At 41.6% G+C, this 15,672-nt stretch overlaps 1 protein-coding gene across 4 annotated transcripts in view; it reads right to left on the bottom strand.

Moving 5' to 3' along the window:
• Nucleotides 1-15,672, bottom strand: part of LOC132883586 (histone-lysine N-methyltransferase PRDM9-like) — a 73,483-nt gene that overhangs the window by 53,663 nt on the left and 4,148 nt on the right. For 2 of the 4 annotated variants that reach the window (XM_060917378.1, XM_060917379.1), the window contains exon 2: nt 10,523-10,582. The exons of 1 other annotated variant lie outside the window; for it this stretch is intronic. Coding sequence is in view for 1 of the 3 variants with exons in the window: in XM_060917375.1 (XP_060773358.1) it covers nt 42-76 (35 nt within the window). In the remaining 2 variants the exon portion in view is untranslated. Of the gene's footprint in view, nt 1-41; nt 3,742-10,522; nt 10,583-15,672 lie in introns of all 4 variants that reach the window. One more of the 4 variants, XM_060917375.1, reaches the window with a different exon arrangement.

Below are 15,672 nucleotides of genomic sequence, written 5' to 3'. Positions count from 1 at the left end.
TTTATTTTGTTACAGACATGTAAAAAAGTTTTTTCCTTTACCTGACATGTTTCGACGGTGTAACTTCCATCTTCATCAGAGGGTCACCCGGATGTTGGTGTGTGACGTGCTTTTGTAATCAGCTGATGTTACGGAGGTGTGCCCTCCCTGTCAACATTGACAGGTCGGTCACACCTCCCGCTGTCAGTGTTGCCCCCTCTGGACGGCGCTCCAGGTGTTGGGAGAGCATGTATGCCCCCTCATCCCTGTTTATTTTTCTTGGGCTACGCTTTCTGATTTCTATTGACTCCTTAATCCAACGGTGGTATCTGTTGTTCTCTTGTTGTATGATTTGAGCATTGTCCCAGTCCATTATATGATTTTCCCTTCTGCAATGGTCTGTTATTGCTGATTTGAGGTTCTCTTGCGTGGCTTTATCTTTTTTTGCTCGTTTGTCTCTGTTCTGTTTCTTTTTCACATTCCTTTTTATGTTCCTTTTTTCGTGTCCTAAAGCTCCTTCCTGTCTCCCCAATGTAGGTTTTATTGCATGACTGGCATGGTATTTCATATATGACATTGCATTTATTGTGTTGGTCGATTTTGTCCTTAGGGTGAACTAGTAGCTGTCGTAGTTTTGTGTGTGGTTTCACGGGTGTTTGTATGTTGTGTTTTTTCATGGCTCTTTGGATTCGTTCTGTAACTCCTCTGACATAGAGTCACTACTGCTTTGCTTTCCTGTTTTTGGGTTGTCTGTTTTCTTCCTTTTTTCATCTGTGTCTTTTCTTTTGTTTTCACCTGTTGTGCGCCTTTGTGTATGGCCCATGGTGGATATTGACATGTGATCAAAGCTTGCCATATGTGTTGTTCTTCTATTACGCGTTCTGTGGGATCGGTTATGATTGCTGCACGTTCGTAGAGTGTTCTGACAACTGACAGTTTGTGTGCGACGGGGTGTTCAGACATCCAGAGCAGATATTGATCAGTGTGTGTCGGTTTTCTGTAGATTGTTATTTTGATGTCTCCGTCGTCTGCATGGTGAATTTTTATGTCCAAAAACGCTATTGATTTTTCTGTTTCCTCTTCATGCGTAAATTTTATGTTGCCGGTGTGGTCTATGGAGTTGAGGTGATCAGTCAATTGTTGAGTGCGTCCGACTTTTACTTTCTCCAGGATGTCATGTACATACCTCCTCCATAATGTGGGCCTGCATTCTGCTGGGGCAGATGTAATAGCCTCTCTTTCAAGGTGTTCCATGAAGAAGCCACACATTATGGCAGAGAGTGGGTCCCCCATCGCAAACCCCTCCTTCTGCCTGTATATTGTTCTGCGGAACTGGAAGTATGTGGATGTGGCAATGAAATTGAGCAGTTGACTGATGTCTTCTACTGATAACTGTGTGCGTTTCTTGAGAGTCTTATCTGTTTTGATGCGCTGTTGTACGATTTGCAATGTAGCTTCCACCGAGGTTTTTGTGAATAGGGAGACAACGTTGTGTGATATTAAAATTTCATCCTTCTCCATTTTCATCTTACTGAGTTGTTCTGCTAGTTGTTTTGAGTTTTTGCAATGTTGTTCTGTTTGGCCCAGCAGTGGTTTGATTATCTCCGCAAGTGCTTTAGACAGGTTGTAGGTAACTGATCCGATGCTGTCCACAATCGGATGTAACGGTGCTCCTGGTTTATGTATTTTTGGTGTGCCATAGATCCGGGGGGTTATGCTGGCTGCGGGTATTAAGTTGTATGCCTGTTTTTCAATTTTGTTGGTGTCCAATAAAGGCTTCAGTAAAGCTTTTAGTTTTTTCTTCTTGTCCTCTGTAGGGTCTTTCTTGAGGACCTCATATATGTGGTGGTGTCTGCCAACATACTGTTCATTTGGTTTTCGTATTGTGCCGTATCCATTATGACTGTTGTTCTGCCTTTGTCTGCGGGTAATATCATGAAATTTTTGTTCTTGGCCAAGTTTCTTATAGCTTTTTCTTCTTGTTTTGAAATGTTGCTTGGTGGTAGTTTTGCGGACTTCAGTATTCCTGCTATTTCATTGCTTAATTCTGCTTTTTGTCCTTGGTCCTGTATTTTTTCGCATGCCAGCTCCATTGCTAGGATGAAATCCTCATGTGGGATCTTGTGCGGTGTAATAGCATAATTAAGTCCTCACATCAGGATGCTGCGCTCCGTTTCAGTCAGTTCATGTGTCGATATGTTATGTATCCATTTCTCACTTGTCATGGTGTTGCTCTGCTCCTGTTATCTTTTCTTGGCGACTAATCTTTCCAGTTTTTCGATGTGACGAGTCTTCGTTTTTGTAAATTCCTTTTCATGTATTTCATGGAGGTGTTCTTGCACCAGCATGTCCATTTCTTTGGTGAGGGGGAAAAGTTGTTTCCACTGTTCCAATTGTCGCTCTAGCTCCGCGCTGATGTTTTTTTATTTTGTTCGCTGTACATCGTATCCTTTCTTTGATTAGTGTCTTTTGCGCTCTGTCCACGGCCTTCTTTGCGTTTTTGGTTGGAATAGGAGTCTTGATGTTTAAACTTGCCGGCGTGATTCCTTCATCTCAGCATTGCAGGTTGAACTTTACATGGTTTCTTTCTTAAGTGGCCACTGACATTACCTCAGTTTACCTGTGGTATATTCACTGCCTTATATTTACACAATGTCCTGAGCAGGAGCTCAGATTGCAGTTGCTAAAATAGTAATAATTTATTGGTATGAGGTGTTTCGTGGTCAGTGTACTACACTGTAGTGTGTCATGTGGTAATGCATTATGACAGTGCAACTTTCATAGACATTACCATACATCAGTTGTAATTATGTTCTACACCTATACCTGCAAAACTGACCATCATTTTCAGTGACTAATAAAATGGTTTTGAAAGTTCCTACTTAAGACATTTTTGATATGATAATTTTCTTGAAGAAATTTCATTTACAACACGTCTCTGACAGCTCAAAATGCATCTCCAGACATTTAAAAACTGCAGAGCTTCCGGGTGCCTCTGGTGCCCCCCCCCCTTTTTTCCGGTTTTCCTGGATCCCTGCCAGTAACTTCATTTGACTTATGCACTTTGTTTTACAGATGTACCAGAGACAAATCAAAATTGTACCCAAAACCCTCCCAGCAGAGATGCATACTGAAAGTCACTTCCAGATGGAACTCACTGGGTTACAAATATCTCAAATGGAGCAGTGCAATAGAGATAGTCAAGTTTATTTGTATAGCGCTTTTAACAATAAACACTGTCACAAAACAGTTTTACAGAATTTGAACGACTTAAAACATGAGCCAATTTTATCCCTAATCTATCCCCAATGAGCAAGCCTGTGGCGATGGTGGCAAGGAAAAATTCCTTCAGACGACATGAGGAAGAAACCTCGAGAGGAACCAGACTCGGAAGGGAACCCATCCTCATTTGGGCAACAACAGACAACATGACTATAACATTAACAGTCCTAACAAAGTCAGCTTCGTTAATGCTATAAACTCCCCACCGATGGAAACCCGAGTGCAAAACCATTCACGACAACTGCAGCCCTAAAGTCAGCAAGTCAACTGCACTCCCCAGCCACAAAAGCACCACCGCAAGAGTCCAGAGCGTCCTCTAGGCACGACTCCCAACTGTCCACATGGGGCCGCCCTCCACAGGAGCGATGCAATGAGACTCCAACCAGACACAGGGCACCAGGATGGATCAGGCAGGTCCGAGAAACAGAAGAGGTCAGCATCTTGATCCCAGGACCGATATGTAAGTATGCCCAATGTCACCTGAATAAGTAGGAACAGTATACATATTACACTGAGTACAAGCAGGGACTCCGGCAACTAACTATGACAGCATAACCAAAAGGGGAGAGCCAGAAAGTAACACAGGCATGAGGGAGCCCCGGGACATAAAGCAGCCAGCCACTACACAGTCAACAAACTCAAGTGAGCAAGCGAGTGGGGACTGACAGCATCCATACATCTCAGTTTACCAAAACACCATGTCTGAGGACCCTCCAGATCTACACCTTTACCTCATAAACACAATTAACAAAAGGCTTGACTAAACAGATACGCTTTCAGCCTAGACTTAAACACTGAGACTGTCTGATTCCCGAACACTACTTGGAAGGCTGTTCCATAACTGTGGGGCTTTGTAAGAAAAGGCTCTGCCCCCTGATGTAGCCTTCACTATACGAGGTACCAGCAGATAGCCTGCACCTTTTGATCAAAGTAGGCGCGGCAGGTCATAGAGGACCAGAAGTTCACTCAGGTACTGTGGTGCGAGACCATTCAGTGCTTTAAAGGTCAATAGTAGTATTTTATAATCAATACGAAATTTGATTGGGAGCCAATGCAGTGTGGATAAGACAGGCGTGATGTGGTCATATTTTCTAGTTCTAGTTAGGACTCTTGCTGCTGCATTTTGAACTAACTGAAGCTTGTTTATGCACTTATTGGAACATCCAGACAGTAAGGCATTACAATAATCCAACCTGGAGGTAACAGAAGCATGAACTAGTTTTTCCACATCATATAGTGACATTAAATTTCTTATCTTAGCAATATTTCTGAGATGAAAGAAAGCTATCCGGGTAACATTATCAATGTGAGTTTCAAATGAAAGACTGGGGTCAATAATCACTCCGAGGTCTTTTACTGCTGCACATGAAGAAACAGAAAGGCCATCCAGAGTTACTGTGTAATCAAAAAACTTGCTTCTAGCTGCATGTGGTCCTAGCACAAGTACTTCAGTCTTGTCAGAGTTAAGCAGAAGGAAGTTAATAAGCATCCAGTGTCTAATGTCCTTTACACATTCCTCAATTCTATTAAGCTGGTGTCTCTCATCAGGTTTTGCAGAAACATACAACTGTGTCATCAGCATAACAGTGGAAACGAATACAATGTTTACAAATAATAATCACCCAGAGGTAACATATATCTCATCTCATTATCTCTAGCCGCTTTATCCTTCTACAGGGTCGCAGGCAAGCTGGAGCCTATCCCAGCTGACTATGGGCGAAAGGCGGGGTACACCCTGGACAAGTCGCCAGGTCATCACAGGGCTGACACATAGACACAGACAACCATTCACACTCACACCTACGGTCAATTTAGAGTCACCAGTTAACCTAACCTGCATGTCTTTGGACTGTGGGGGAAACCGGAGCACCCGGAGGAAACCCACGCGGACACGGGGAGAACATGCAAACTCCACACAGAAAGGCCCTCGCCGACCCCGGGGCTCGAACCCAGGACCTTCTTGCTGTGAGGCGACAGCGCTGGTAACATATATAAAGAAAAAAAAAAGCAGTGGACCCAAGACAGAACCTTGTGGAACACCAAACTTTACCTCAGTATGTCTAGAAAAATCACCATTTACATCAACATACTGATAGCGATCAGTTAAATAAGAGCTGAGCCAGGAGAGGGCCATTCCCTTAACTCCCACAACATTTTTTAGTCTATCCAGAAGAATGGAAATGATCAAATGGTATCAAATGCTGCACTACGGTCAAGCAACACAAGCAGCAAGACACAGCCCTGATCAGACACCAACAGTAGGTCGTTTCTTACTTTAACCAGAGCTGTCTCTGCGCTATGATGAGGTCTAAATCCTGACATACATTTCATGGATGTTATTCCTATGTAAATATGAGCATAACTGCTGTGCCAGAGCTTTTTCAAGGATCTTGGAGATAAAGTGGAGGTTTGATATTGGCCAATAATCGGACAGATGACAGGGATCAAGGTCAGGTTTTTTAATCAGGGGTTTGATAACTGCTAGTTTAAAGGATTTGGGTACATAGCCAATCGTAAGAGAAGAAATAATTATTTTTAGAAGCAGTTCAATTACTTCAGGTGTTCTGTTTGAATAGACGTGTAGCTAAGGGATCTAGTACACAAGTAGGCTTGGGCGGTATCCATTTTTTCATACCCCGGTATATTCCTGACTAAATACCCTGGTATGCCGGTATTTACGTTTTGTGTGTGTTTTTTTTTATATATACTATTGTAGGCTTTATTTCATATCTTCTTCACATTCTATAGTAATTTATGTTTCTTTGTTATTCTATTTTTTTGTTATCTATTCTGTTTTAGATATTCTGTATTTGACATTATAAAACAGGATAAAGCGGCTAAAGATAATGAGATGAGGAACAGTTGAAATGTTTAAAGACATTTATTTCAACTGCCAGGATGACATGTTTTTGAACTCAGCGGCAAGCAATCAAGTAGGCCTATATTAATGTTGGAAATAAAAACACACATTAATAAAAATAAGAAGTGCAAACGCCAACAAAGCCAGCAGAAAACAGAACATTGCATGTGAGTTCAAATCACATCTTTTGTAAATCAAAAGAAAATAATTTGCCTAATTCAAGCAATAACAGGTAGCTTTTTCCACTCAAACAGGCAAATAGGCTATACAAGTAATGAAATAAAGCTATTTCGGGCTGCTAGTAGGCTGTGCCCATTTAGAAGAAAATTAGGAATGCACTAAAAGCCTCTTTATGCAAAGCAAACGGGTTAGCATCCTTAGCTGAGTGATTGGAGAGAACTCAAAACATAATGCAATTCAGTGCAATAGCCAATCCAAGGCAGAAACAACAAACATGAACAGAAACCATACATGGGGCCCCATGCTCCCAATAGCCTAAATGAAAATAATTTGCTAACTTAAATTTACATTTCTGGTAGTGGTAGGCCACAAGCAATTCTTAATTTCTATCAAACATTCTTTGCCAAGAACACCAGCATATTTACTTTATCTGGCTTCAGTTGGCAACGCTGTGGTGTGACCGTATTTCCTGCTGTACTGAATACGCGCTCAGATGCAGCGCTTGTCGCGCATATGCAGAGGAATTTGCGGGCAACTTTTGACATCATTGGCAAACGTGTTTCATTCAGTTTCCGCCATTCAAGCGGGTTTTCTTCAGCATGGATTGTGTCCTCTTGCGCATATACTGACAGTTGTGCCTGTGCACGCGCCGCTCGGCTCACCTTTATCATTCGGCAGAAAACCAAAATGCTCCCAGACAACAGCTGAGGCATTGGCCTTTTTGACTAATTCCGCACCGCCATCATTTGCAGTCGCCATCCTCACGCACTGACTGGCCAACTGTCGCTGCTGCTTGTTGACCAAAGATTCTAGAATCTTTGCTGTTGACCCGCAAACTGCCATCTAGTGGCGTGCGCGCGCTGTACCAGAGACGGTTGTACTATAATAAAAGGACATTACAGTCGTTTCAAGCAAGTTGGATAAAAATACAAATATATTTATTTTTGACGGTATTAAAAATATATCGGCGGTATTTTTTCGTACCGTGGTACACGATATTTTCACCATACCGCCCAAGCCTATACACAAGTTGAGGATTTTGATGCCGAGATTAATGAAAGTAATTCAGTTTCTCTAAGGGGAGTAAAACATTCTAATTGCTGATCTGATAGTTATATTGTTAACTACAGGGTCACTTACATTGTCTGACCTTAAATTAGTAGTTTGAATTTGTCAGATATTCTCAATTTTGTCATTAAAAAAAAAAAAAAAAAATCATGAAATTGTTGCTACTACATACTACAGATGTGCATGTGTCTACAGTGGACTTATTCCTCGTTAATTTTGCTACAGTATTAAATAGGAATCTAGGATTATGTTTGTTATCTTCTATTAGGGAGGAGAGATCTGTTGATCTAGCAGTACTAAAAGCTTTTCTATATTTCAGGAAGCTCTCCTTCCACGCCAATTTGAACACTACCAATTTTGTTTGACGCCATTTAAGTTCCAACTTTCGAGTGGTCGGTTTTAAAGTGCGAGTGTCATCATTATACCAGGGTGCTAATTTTTTGTCTCTGACCATTTTCATTTTAAGAGGAGCTACATTATCTAAAGTATGGTGGAACGTTGACGCTAAGCATTCAGTTGCCTGATCAAGTTCTGCAGGGGGCTGACAGTGACCCAAAGTTGATAACTCTGGGAGATCATTTATAAAGCTCTGTGCAGTAGTTGACGTGAATGTACGTTTAACACAGTAGTGTGGTAAGGTGCATATATTATTACTCAGACATAGTTTGAATGAGATGAGATAATGATCTGAGAACTTCAGACTGTGGAAGTATGACTATATTTTCTACGTTTAACCCAAATGTTAGTATTAGATTGAGGGTGTGACCACCATTATGGGTTGGTCCTATGACATTTTGATTAATCCCTACTGAATCTAAGGCCAAGTTTACATTAGACCGTATCTGTCTCGTTTTCTTCGCGGATGCACTGTCCGTTTACATTAAAACGCCTGGAAACGGGAATTCGCCAGGGTCCACGTATTCAATCCAGATTGTGTCTGGTCCGGTGCTGTGTAAACATTGAGAATATGCGGATACGCTGTGCTGAGCTCTAGCTGGCGTCGTCATTGGACAACGTCACTGTGACATCCACCTTCCTGATTCGCTGGCGTTGGTCATGTGACGCGACTGCTGAAAAACGGCGCGGACTTCCGCCTTGTATCACTTTTCATTAAAGAGTATAAAAGTATGAAAATACTGCAAATACTGATGCAAATACTGCCCATTGTGTAGTTATGATTGTCTTTGGGCTTGCCATCCTTCCACTTGCAAGTGGTAAGTGACGCGCATGCCCGACATGCACCGAGATCACACACACAGCGGCTCAGTCCCGAATCACAGCTCGTGCGCTCCACTCGCGCGCTCTGTGAGCTGCGCAGGGCCGGAGTGCGCACCCTCCAGAGGGCACTCGCTGTTCAGGGCGGAGTGATTTGGAGCGCAGGATGCCTGCGGACCCGAGCGTATCCGTGTATTGGCGTTGCTATGTGCACGCGAATCGTGTATTGGCGTTGCTGTGTGCACACTAATTGTTTTAAAAACGTTAATCTAATGATCCGCTGATACGGTCTAATGTAAACCCCACCTAAAATGGACAAACACTGTTTTCAAAGGGTCTTCTAGGTTATCGAAGTGAATATTAAAATCTACGACAACTAAAGCTTTGTCTAACGAAATATCCAGGTCTGAGATAAAATCTGCAAATTCAGAAAGAAACTCAGAATATGGCCCCGGGGGCCTGTAAATAATAAGTAACGGAATTAACTGGGTAGACTTACTTTTTGAGGCTACATACATTATATTAGTATGAAGAACTTCAAATGTATTAAATTTAGAACCAGGTTTTTGTGTTACACCTAGATATTAATCATTATAAATAACCGCAACGCCTCCTCCTCTGCCAGTTAGACAAGGCTGGTGTATGTAACTGTATCCAGGAGGACTAGCTTCATTTAATGCTATATATTCATTTGGCTTAATCCACATTTCAGTTAAAGTACATTAAACTCCTGATCAGTAATGAGTTCATTAACCATTAGCACTTTAGATGTAATAGATCTAATATTTAACAGCCCCACCTTTAGATCAAAGGTGCTGGCAGCGGCTGTACAGTCAGTATGACCTAATTTTATATTGATTAGGTTACTGGAACAAACTGAGTATTTCTACTTTTTTGTTGAGCTCGGGTAACAGACACAGTCTCGATGTAGTGGACCCTGAGTGACGACTCTGTGCAGCTAGCAGACAGTCAGTTTAGCCTGTTAGTCTGCTCTCTGGCCTTAGCTCTGGATTGTCAGAAATTAACTAGGCCTGTTCTGAGACTATGACCTATGCTGCAGGAAATGAGAGCAGCACTTTCCCAAGTGGGATGGATACCGTCCCACCATAACAGGCCAGCAATGCCCTCAAAATTAGCCCAATTATCTATAAAGCCCACACTGTTTTCAGAGCACCACCTGGACAACCAGCAGTTCAGCGACCATAACCTGCTGAAGCTACATCGCCACGCCGCATTGGGATGGGGCCAGAGCATACTACAGCATTGGACATCGCCTTCACTAAATTAAACACCTCTACAAAGTTACTCTTAATAACCTCAGACTGATGAAGGTGTATATTATTAGCTCCTACATGGATTACTATCTTTGAGAACCTGTGCTTGCCTAGGACCCCAAGATTACCTGCTATATCCGGTGTCCTGGCTCCCAGTATACACCTGACTAAAGCTGCTGGTGCCCCTAAAGGCTGAGCCAATTTCACATGCCGTATGATAGAGTCCCCTATAACCACAGCTCTTTCAGGTTTCTCAGTGGGTGCATGACTAAGGAGAGCAAACCTGTTCAACACGTGAAGCGGAGAGGAGTGGTGCTCCCGTGGGCGAGCCTCAGCGGTAGCTTTGGAGCTACGCTTATGCTGCCAAGTCGTCACCCATTCGCCCCACCGTAAGGGCTCTAATGCCGGAGTTGGGGGATCGCTAACTCCACCTAGGGTATCCAGACTTTCCTCTACAGAAATTATACTGTTCTCATTCTCACTAGCCTTCTCTAAAGCCTGGACATGCGCTTCTAACACTAATCTTCTCTGTCAGATAGCTAACTAATCTGCACTTATAACAAATAAAAAGTTATCACTTGCGATGGAGAAAGAATGACTAAACATCCTGCACTCAGCACACTGAACAAGCTGAAGGTGTGCCATGATGAAAGGATTCACGTACCTTAATCGAAGATCTGTTGATATTAAAGCAGATCCGATGTGGATGGCCTCCGCTTATGGTCTTTATGCAGGAAGAGAAAAAAATAAATACATTAAAAATAAATAAGTAAGTAAATAAATAAAGCTAGCTGGGGCGGCACGGTGGTGTAGTGGTTAGCGCTGTCGCCTCACAGCAAGAAGGTCCGGGTTCGAGGGCCTTTCTGTGCGGAGTTTGCATGTTCTCCCCGTGTCCGTTTCCTCCGGGTGCTCCGGTTTCTCCCACAGTCCAAAGACATGCAGGTTAGGTTAACTGGTGACTCTAAATTGACCGTACGTGTGAATGGTTGCCTGTGTCTGTGTGTCAGTCCTGTGATGACCTGGCGACTTGTCCAGGGTGAACCCTGCCTTTCGCCCGTAGTCAGCTGGGATAGGCTCCAGCTTGCCTGCGACCCTGTAGAACAGGATAAAGCGGCTAGAGATAATGAGATGAGATAAAGCTAGCTTCTGGTCTCAGCATTCTTCTAAAAAAAAACCACAGAAAAAGGAAAGTGACGGTACAATAAAAATGAAGAGGATACTGGAAAATTATTTGTAGAAAAAAGTTAGTAATTAACACCAACACTCGTGGAAGAAAAAAAATTTTAAAAAGACTCGTCGCAAACAACTCGGGAACCAGGAAGTGCATAGCAGAATGTGCAAGATAGGACACACACACACACACGTACGTACATACTACTTGACGACTGCCAAAGTATGCTGTGCTGTGTAATTTATCTCCATCAATTGTTCCTTTTGATTAGTGACTTTACTTTGTCTATGAAAAGAAAATAGAATTAGCATAAAATAGTACTACTTGCTTAGTGATGTTTTTATTGCATGCTTTTAGACTGTCTATACTCTATTTTGTCAAAGATCTTTATTGTTTGAAATGTAAAAGGTTTGTTGGGATAATATAAAAACAAGAATTGGAATATCAAAATGTTAAAATATACTAAATGTACGTCCTTGCATTCTGGATTTGTCTATCGTCCAACACGTCGGCAGGTGTACGTGTCACACTTTGTCATGTGGTTGCACACAAAGAATACACACAGAAGACTAAAGCTGCGGCTACAATTATCAACAGTCCATAATTATTGACACCTTTTCAGATTTACCAATAAAAAACAATTTTACAAAAAGGTGGGTTTCAGTTACAAACAGTTATTATTGGTTACTCAATCAACCGGAAGACACCCCCCTCACCCTTTGAGCTCGTCATCTGAGGACACAGCTCGTTACCCTAGATGGAATTTTTTTTTTTTAGCACGATCAGCAATTTGAGGAAAACCCAGACATCATCGCATGTAAGCATGGTGTCCATGATTTTTACATGTTTTTACTTATCAAATTCACCAATATTTCATGATATCCTTGGGAAAACCTCCTTTATTTCTTACTCTCATTTGACAGTCGCCATTTTGTATCTAAACGTGCATTTAAGTAAAGTGATGTTTCACTAATAGTGATCACTTTCACCGGTGTCCACCATTATTGACACCCTGCGGAATTAAGTGACATTTACAACTGTTATGGCTCGATCTTTGTATAACATTGCTGAAGTAGATGAAGTACTTCCAAAAAAAAAAAGTGCTGCGATTTATAAAATTTTTTCCCTGATTCATAACAGAATGGAACGCTTAGAGTATTTGGAATCCTACTGCAATAAATAGAATTAGACCAGAATTAAATTCCTAGCATTTTTACAAAAATAAAAGAAATAAAGAAATATTACATGCTTGAAATATTCAGATTTTTCTGGCTTTTCTTTTTTGCAGTTTGTTGTAAATATCTACCACATATTACAATAATCAGTAAACATTTTATATTTTGGTTTGAAGAATGACATGCGACCTTTGACCTGGATTTTCATGTGGTTACAATGTCAATTGCCTATTGACATTTATTGGTAAACTACAAAACTAGAAATTAATACAAAACAATGAACGATTAACAAAATGTGATCTACGAAAATACTTAGAAAGTGGAACAAAGATTTTCTGTCACAGACTAAACATTATCAGTTCATTTGCTTACAAACATTAGAATTACTTCCTCATTTACGTAAGCACCGACATATTTATATAAGATATTTTGTACCAAGTATGTCTATGTAAAACAAATTTCAAATAAAAACTTGTCTACTTAATACCATATACTGATTTTTTTTTTTTTTTTTATAAAATCAATCATCTGAGTGTCAATAATTGTGGAACAGTGTCTAACTGTGGACAAAGGTGTCAATACTTGTGGAACAGTGTCACGTGATTTGATACACCAAGTAATCAAGATCCAAGCAACCAAGGAAGTTTGAGTAACTATTCATGCACAATTTATGTACTGAAAAGTCTTTTCTACTTTTGCAATGGCCAAAAGATCGTTAAGGTGTCGATAATTATAGCTGCAGCTCTAGTCTTATGTCTCCCTTCACCAAATGTAATTTCACTGCTTTTATTGCTCTTATACCAGTAGTGTTTTGAACAAATAAGTCTATCTTTTCAAATTTGGACCATTTTCCGTCTTTCATATCAAAACTGTCTGGATATGTGGCATCACTGTTACATGGGCCCCAACACCAATAACCATTGGGATATTTGAAGGCCAGTAATACTCTATGATCGACACGACATTGCTTAAGTGTTTTCCACCCAAGTTCACATACAGCATCAGTCAAAAATGAGTATAGTGGAACATTCAGTATCAATTTAGCACATTTATTTTGAAGGATTTGTAGCTGGTTCATGATGGTGGAGTTGTTTTTATCACCCCAGATGAAATCTGCATAATTGAATAGTGGGTAAATAAGACTTACACAGTGTGATCCTAGCATGTCTGGGTAAAAGATCTTTGACATGTCTCAATATGTGCACATGCGCCAGCTCGCGTGCAGCCTGCAATGAATGCTCCTGATCCTTTTTCCTCTATTTTTTCTACTTGTCTTATCTTTTTTTTTCCTTTCTCCCCCCAATTACCATAACACTGTAATCGAGCCACTATAAGGGTTGCAAGAGTTTTGGTGTTTTTGCTCGCAGTCACAAAACTTTTTTCCAGCGCAGCCACGCAACAACTCCACGCCGCCCGCATTGTTTACACCAGGGATCAGCTGATTGAACTGAAGCCGGCCACTCTAGCGACAAGACTGGAAGTGATCCCTGCAGAAATTTGGCAGAAAACACAGAAGAAATAAGAAGCTACGGAGGAAGAGGGTACCTTTGAGACAACGGAAACTTATTGAAAAATCTCATAAGCCGTATCTCCCCTCTATCATCATGGGGAATGTGAGGTCCCTCGGGAATAAAATGGACGGGCTGACGGCACTGGCCCAGAGTCAGACGCATACATGTCAACCTATACGGAACGTCCGTATTTTATACAGACTTGATTCAATAAACGTAGTATACGGGCGTGCAAATAAAGTTATACGGATTCTTTAAAAAAACTTCAATATTTATTTAGAGCTATAATCAATTCCCACGATGATAAAAGAGCGCATAACATTTACAAACATACTGTACACCACAGAAAGCACAGACAGCCAGTAAAGAGTCTTATGAAATCGCGCATTATCTCATGGTAGCGGGACTTCGTTCCACTTTTGATCATGCGCACACCGCATTGCGAGAATCCCGCCAACCATGAAGTAACATTTTGTTTGAAAAGCGTATTTCCACCTGAGCGACTTTCAGTAGCGACTGAAAAGATTCTGAATGGGCACTCCGGCAAAGAAATTCAAAACACAATACAGCGGTAGGTTTCTCCCTGAAAGGAAGGACCTTTTCAATGGCATAATCCAACCGGCAGCCTCCAAAAACGAAGAATACGCACACTGCACACTGTGTGTGCATGACATTAAAGTCGCAGCATTGGGAGTGTATGATGTGAAAGAACATTTCAAATCGAAACTACATCAGCGGAATGCAAGCCAAAGGCAAAATCAGCCACTGATGACAGTATTTGCACGCTCAAAAACTGATATGCCAACAACTGGAAAAGACAGAAAACACAAGGTAGTGGGCGTTTTAGTTCAAGTTAGGCAGTGCTCTGTTTACCCCACAGTAATGCTGACTGTGAGAGAGTTTTCTCTCAAGTCAGGAAGATACACACACAGAGCAGAAAGAACCTGAATGCAGACACACTGACCTGGCCTACTGGAGTGTAAGATCAACACAGACACTTGCTGTGACATGCAACCTAGTGAGGTATTGGTGCAGAGTGCTAAAAAAGCTGTCATGGAGTACAATTCAGAACATTAGAGTGACACTTTGTGTTTTTGTCAAACATTGGAGCTTTGTATTCATTCTGAAGGTTTATTGTTATTAATATTGAATAAAAAGTACCTGGGATATATCATTGTTAATTATCATTCAAATTTTAGGTAAATTATTTTAATTTGCATCTTATAAGGATTTTATAAGGGAAATAAGGATTTGAGGTTGGTTATACAGGTTTGATTGACCAAAGGTTGACATGTATGCAGACAGGGTATCAGGAGTGCAGTTTAATGTGCTTCATGGAGAAATGGCTGCACCAGGATGTTCCCGACAACAATGCTACAATCAAGGGCTTCCACACAGTGCGTGCGGACAGAGACTGCACCAGGATCAGTAACTGCAAAGGGGGAGGGCTTGCCGTTCTTGTGAACAACCGGTGGCGTAACCCAGCTCACATCACCGTGAAGGACCGCATCTGCAGCCCACATGTTGAACTGCGTGCTGTTGGACTTCGTCCATATTATCTGCCTAGGGAGTTTTCTAATGCTATCATGGTGGCTGTTTATGTCCCCCCCGCAAACCCGAACACTGCTTGTGATATTTCACTCTGCAATAGCCTGGCTACAGACTCAACACCTGAGTGCATTGATTGCTATCTCAGGTGACATTAATCATGTTAATTTGGACAAAACACTTTCCACTTTCACCCAATTTGTGAACTGTCCTACCAGAGAGGGAAGAACAATAGACCTGCTGTATGCTAATGTTAAAGAGGCTTACAGATCCCCCCCCCACTGGGCAGGTCAGACCACAACCTGATTTACCTCTCCCCCTGCTATGTGCCTCTGGTGAAGAGTCTGCCCACCACATCAAAGATAGTGAGGAGATGGACAGACGAGGCCAAATGAAACACTGCAGGGAT

The sequence above is a fragment of the Neoarius graeffei genome, chromosome 3 (genome assembly GCF_027579695.1).
Source record: "Neoarius graeffei isolate fNeoGra1 chromosome 3, fNeoGra1.pri, whole genome shotgun sequence".
Lineage (NCBI taxonomy): Eukaryota > Metazoa > Chordata > Actinopteri > Siluriformes > Ariidae > Neoarius > Neoarius graeffei.
This window is presented reverse-complemented; position numbering and strand designations above follow the sequence as displayed.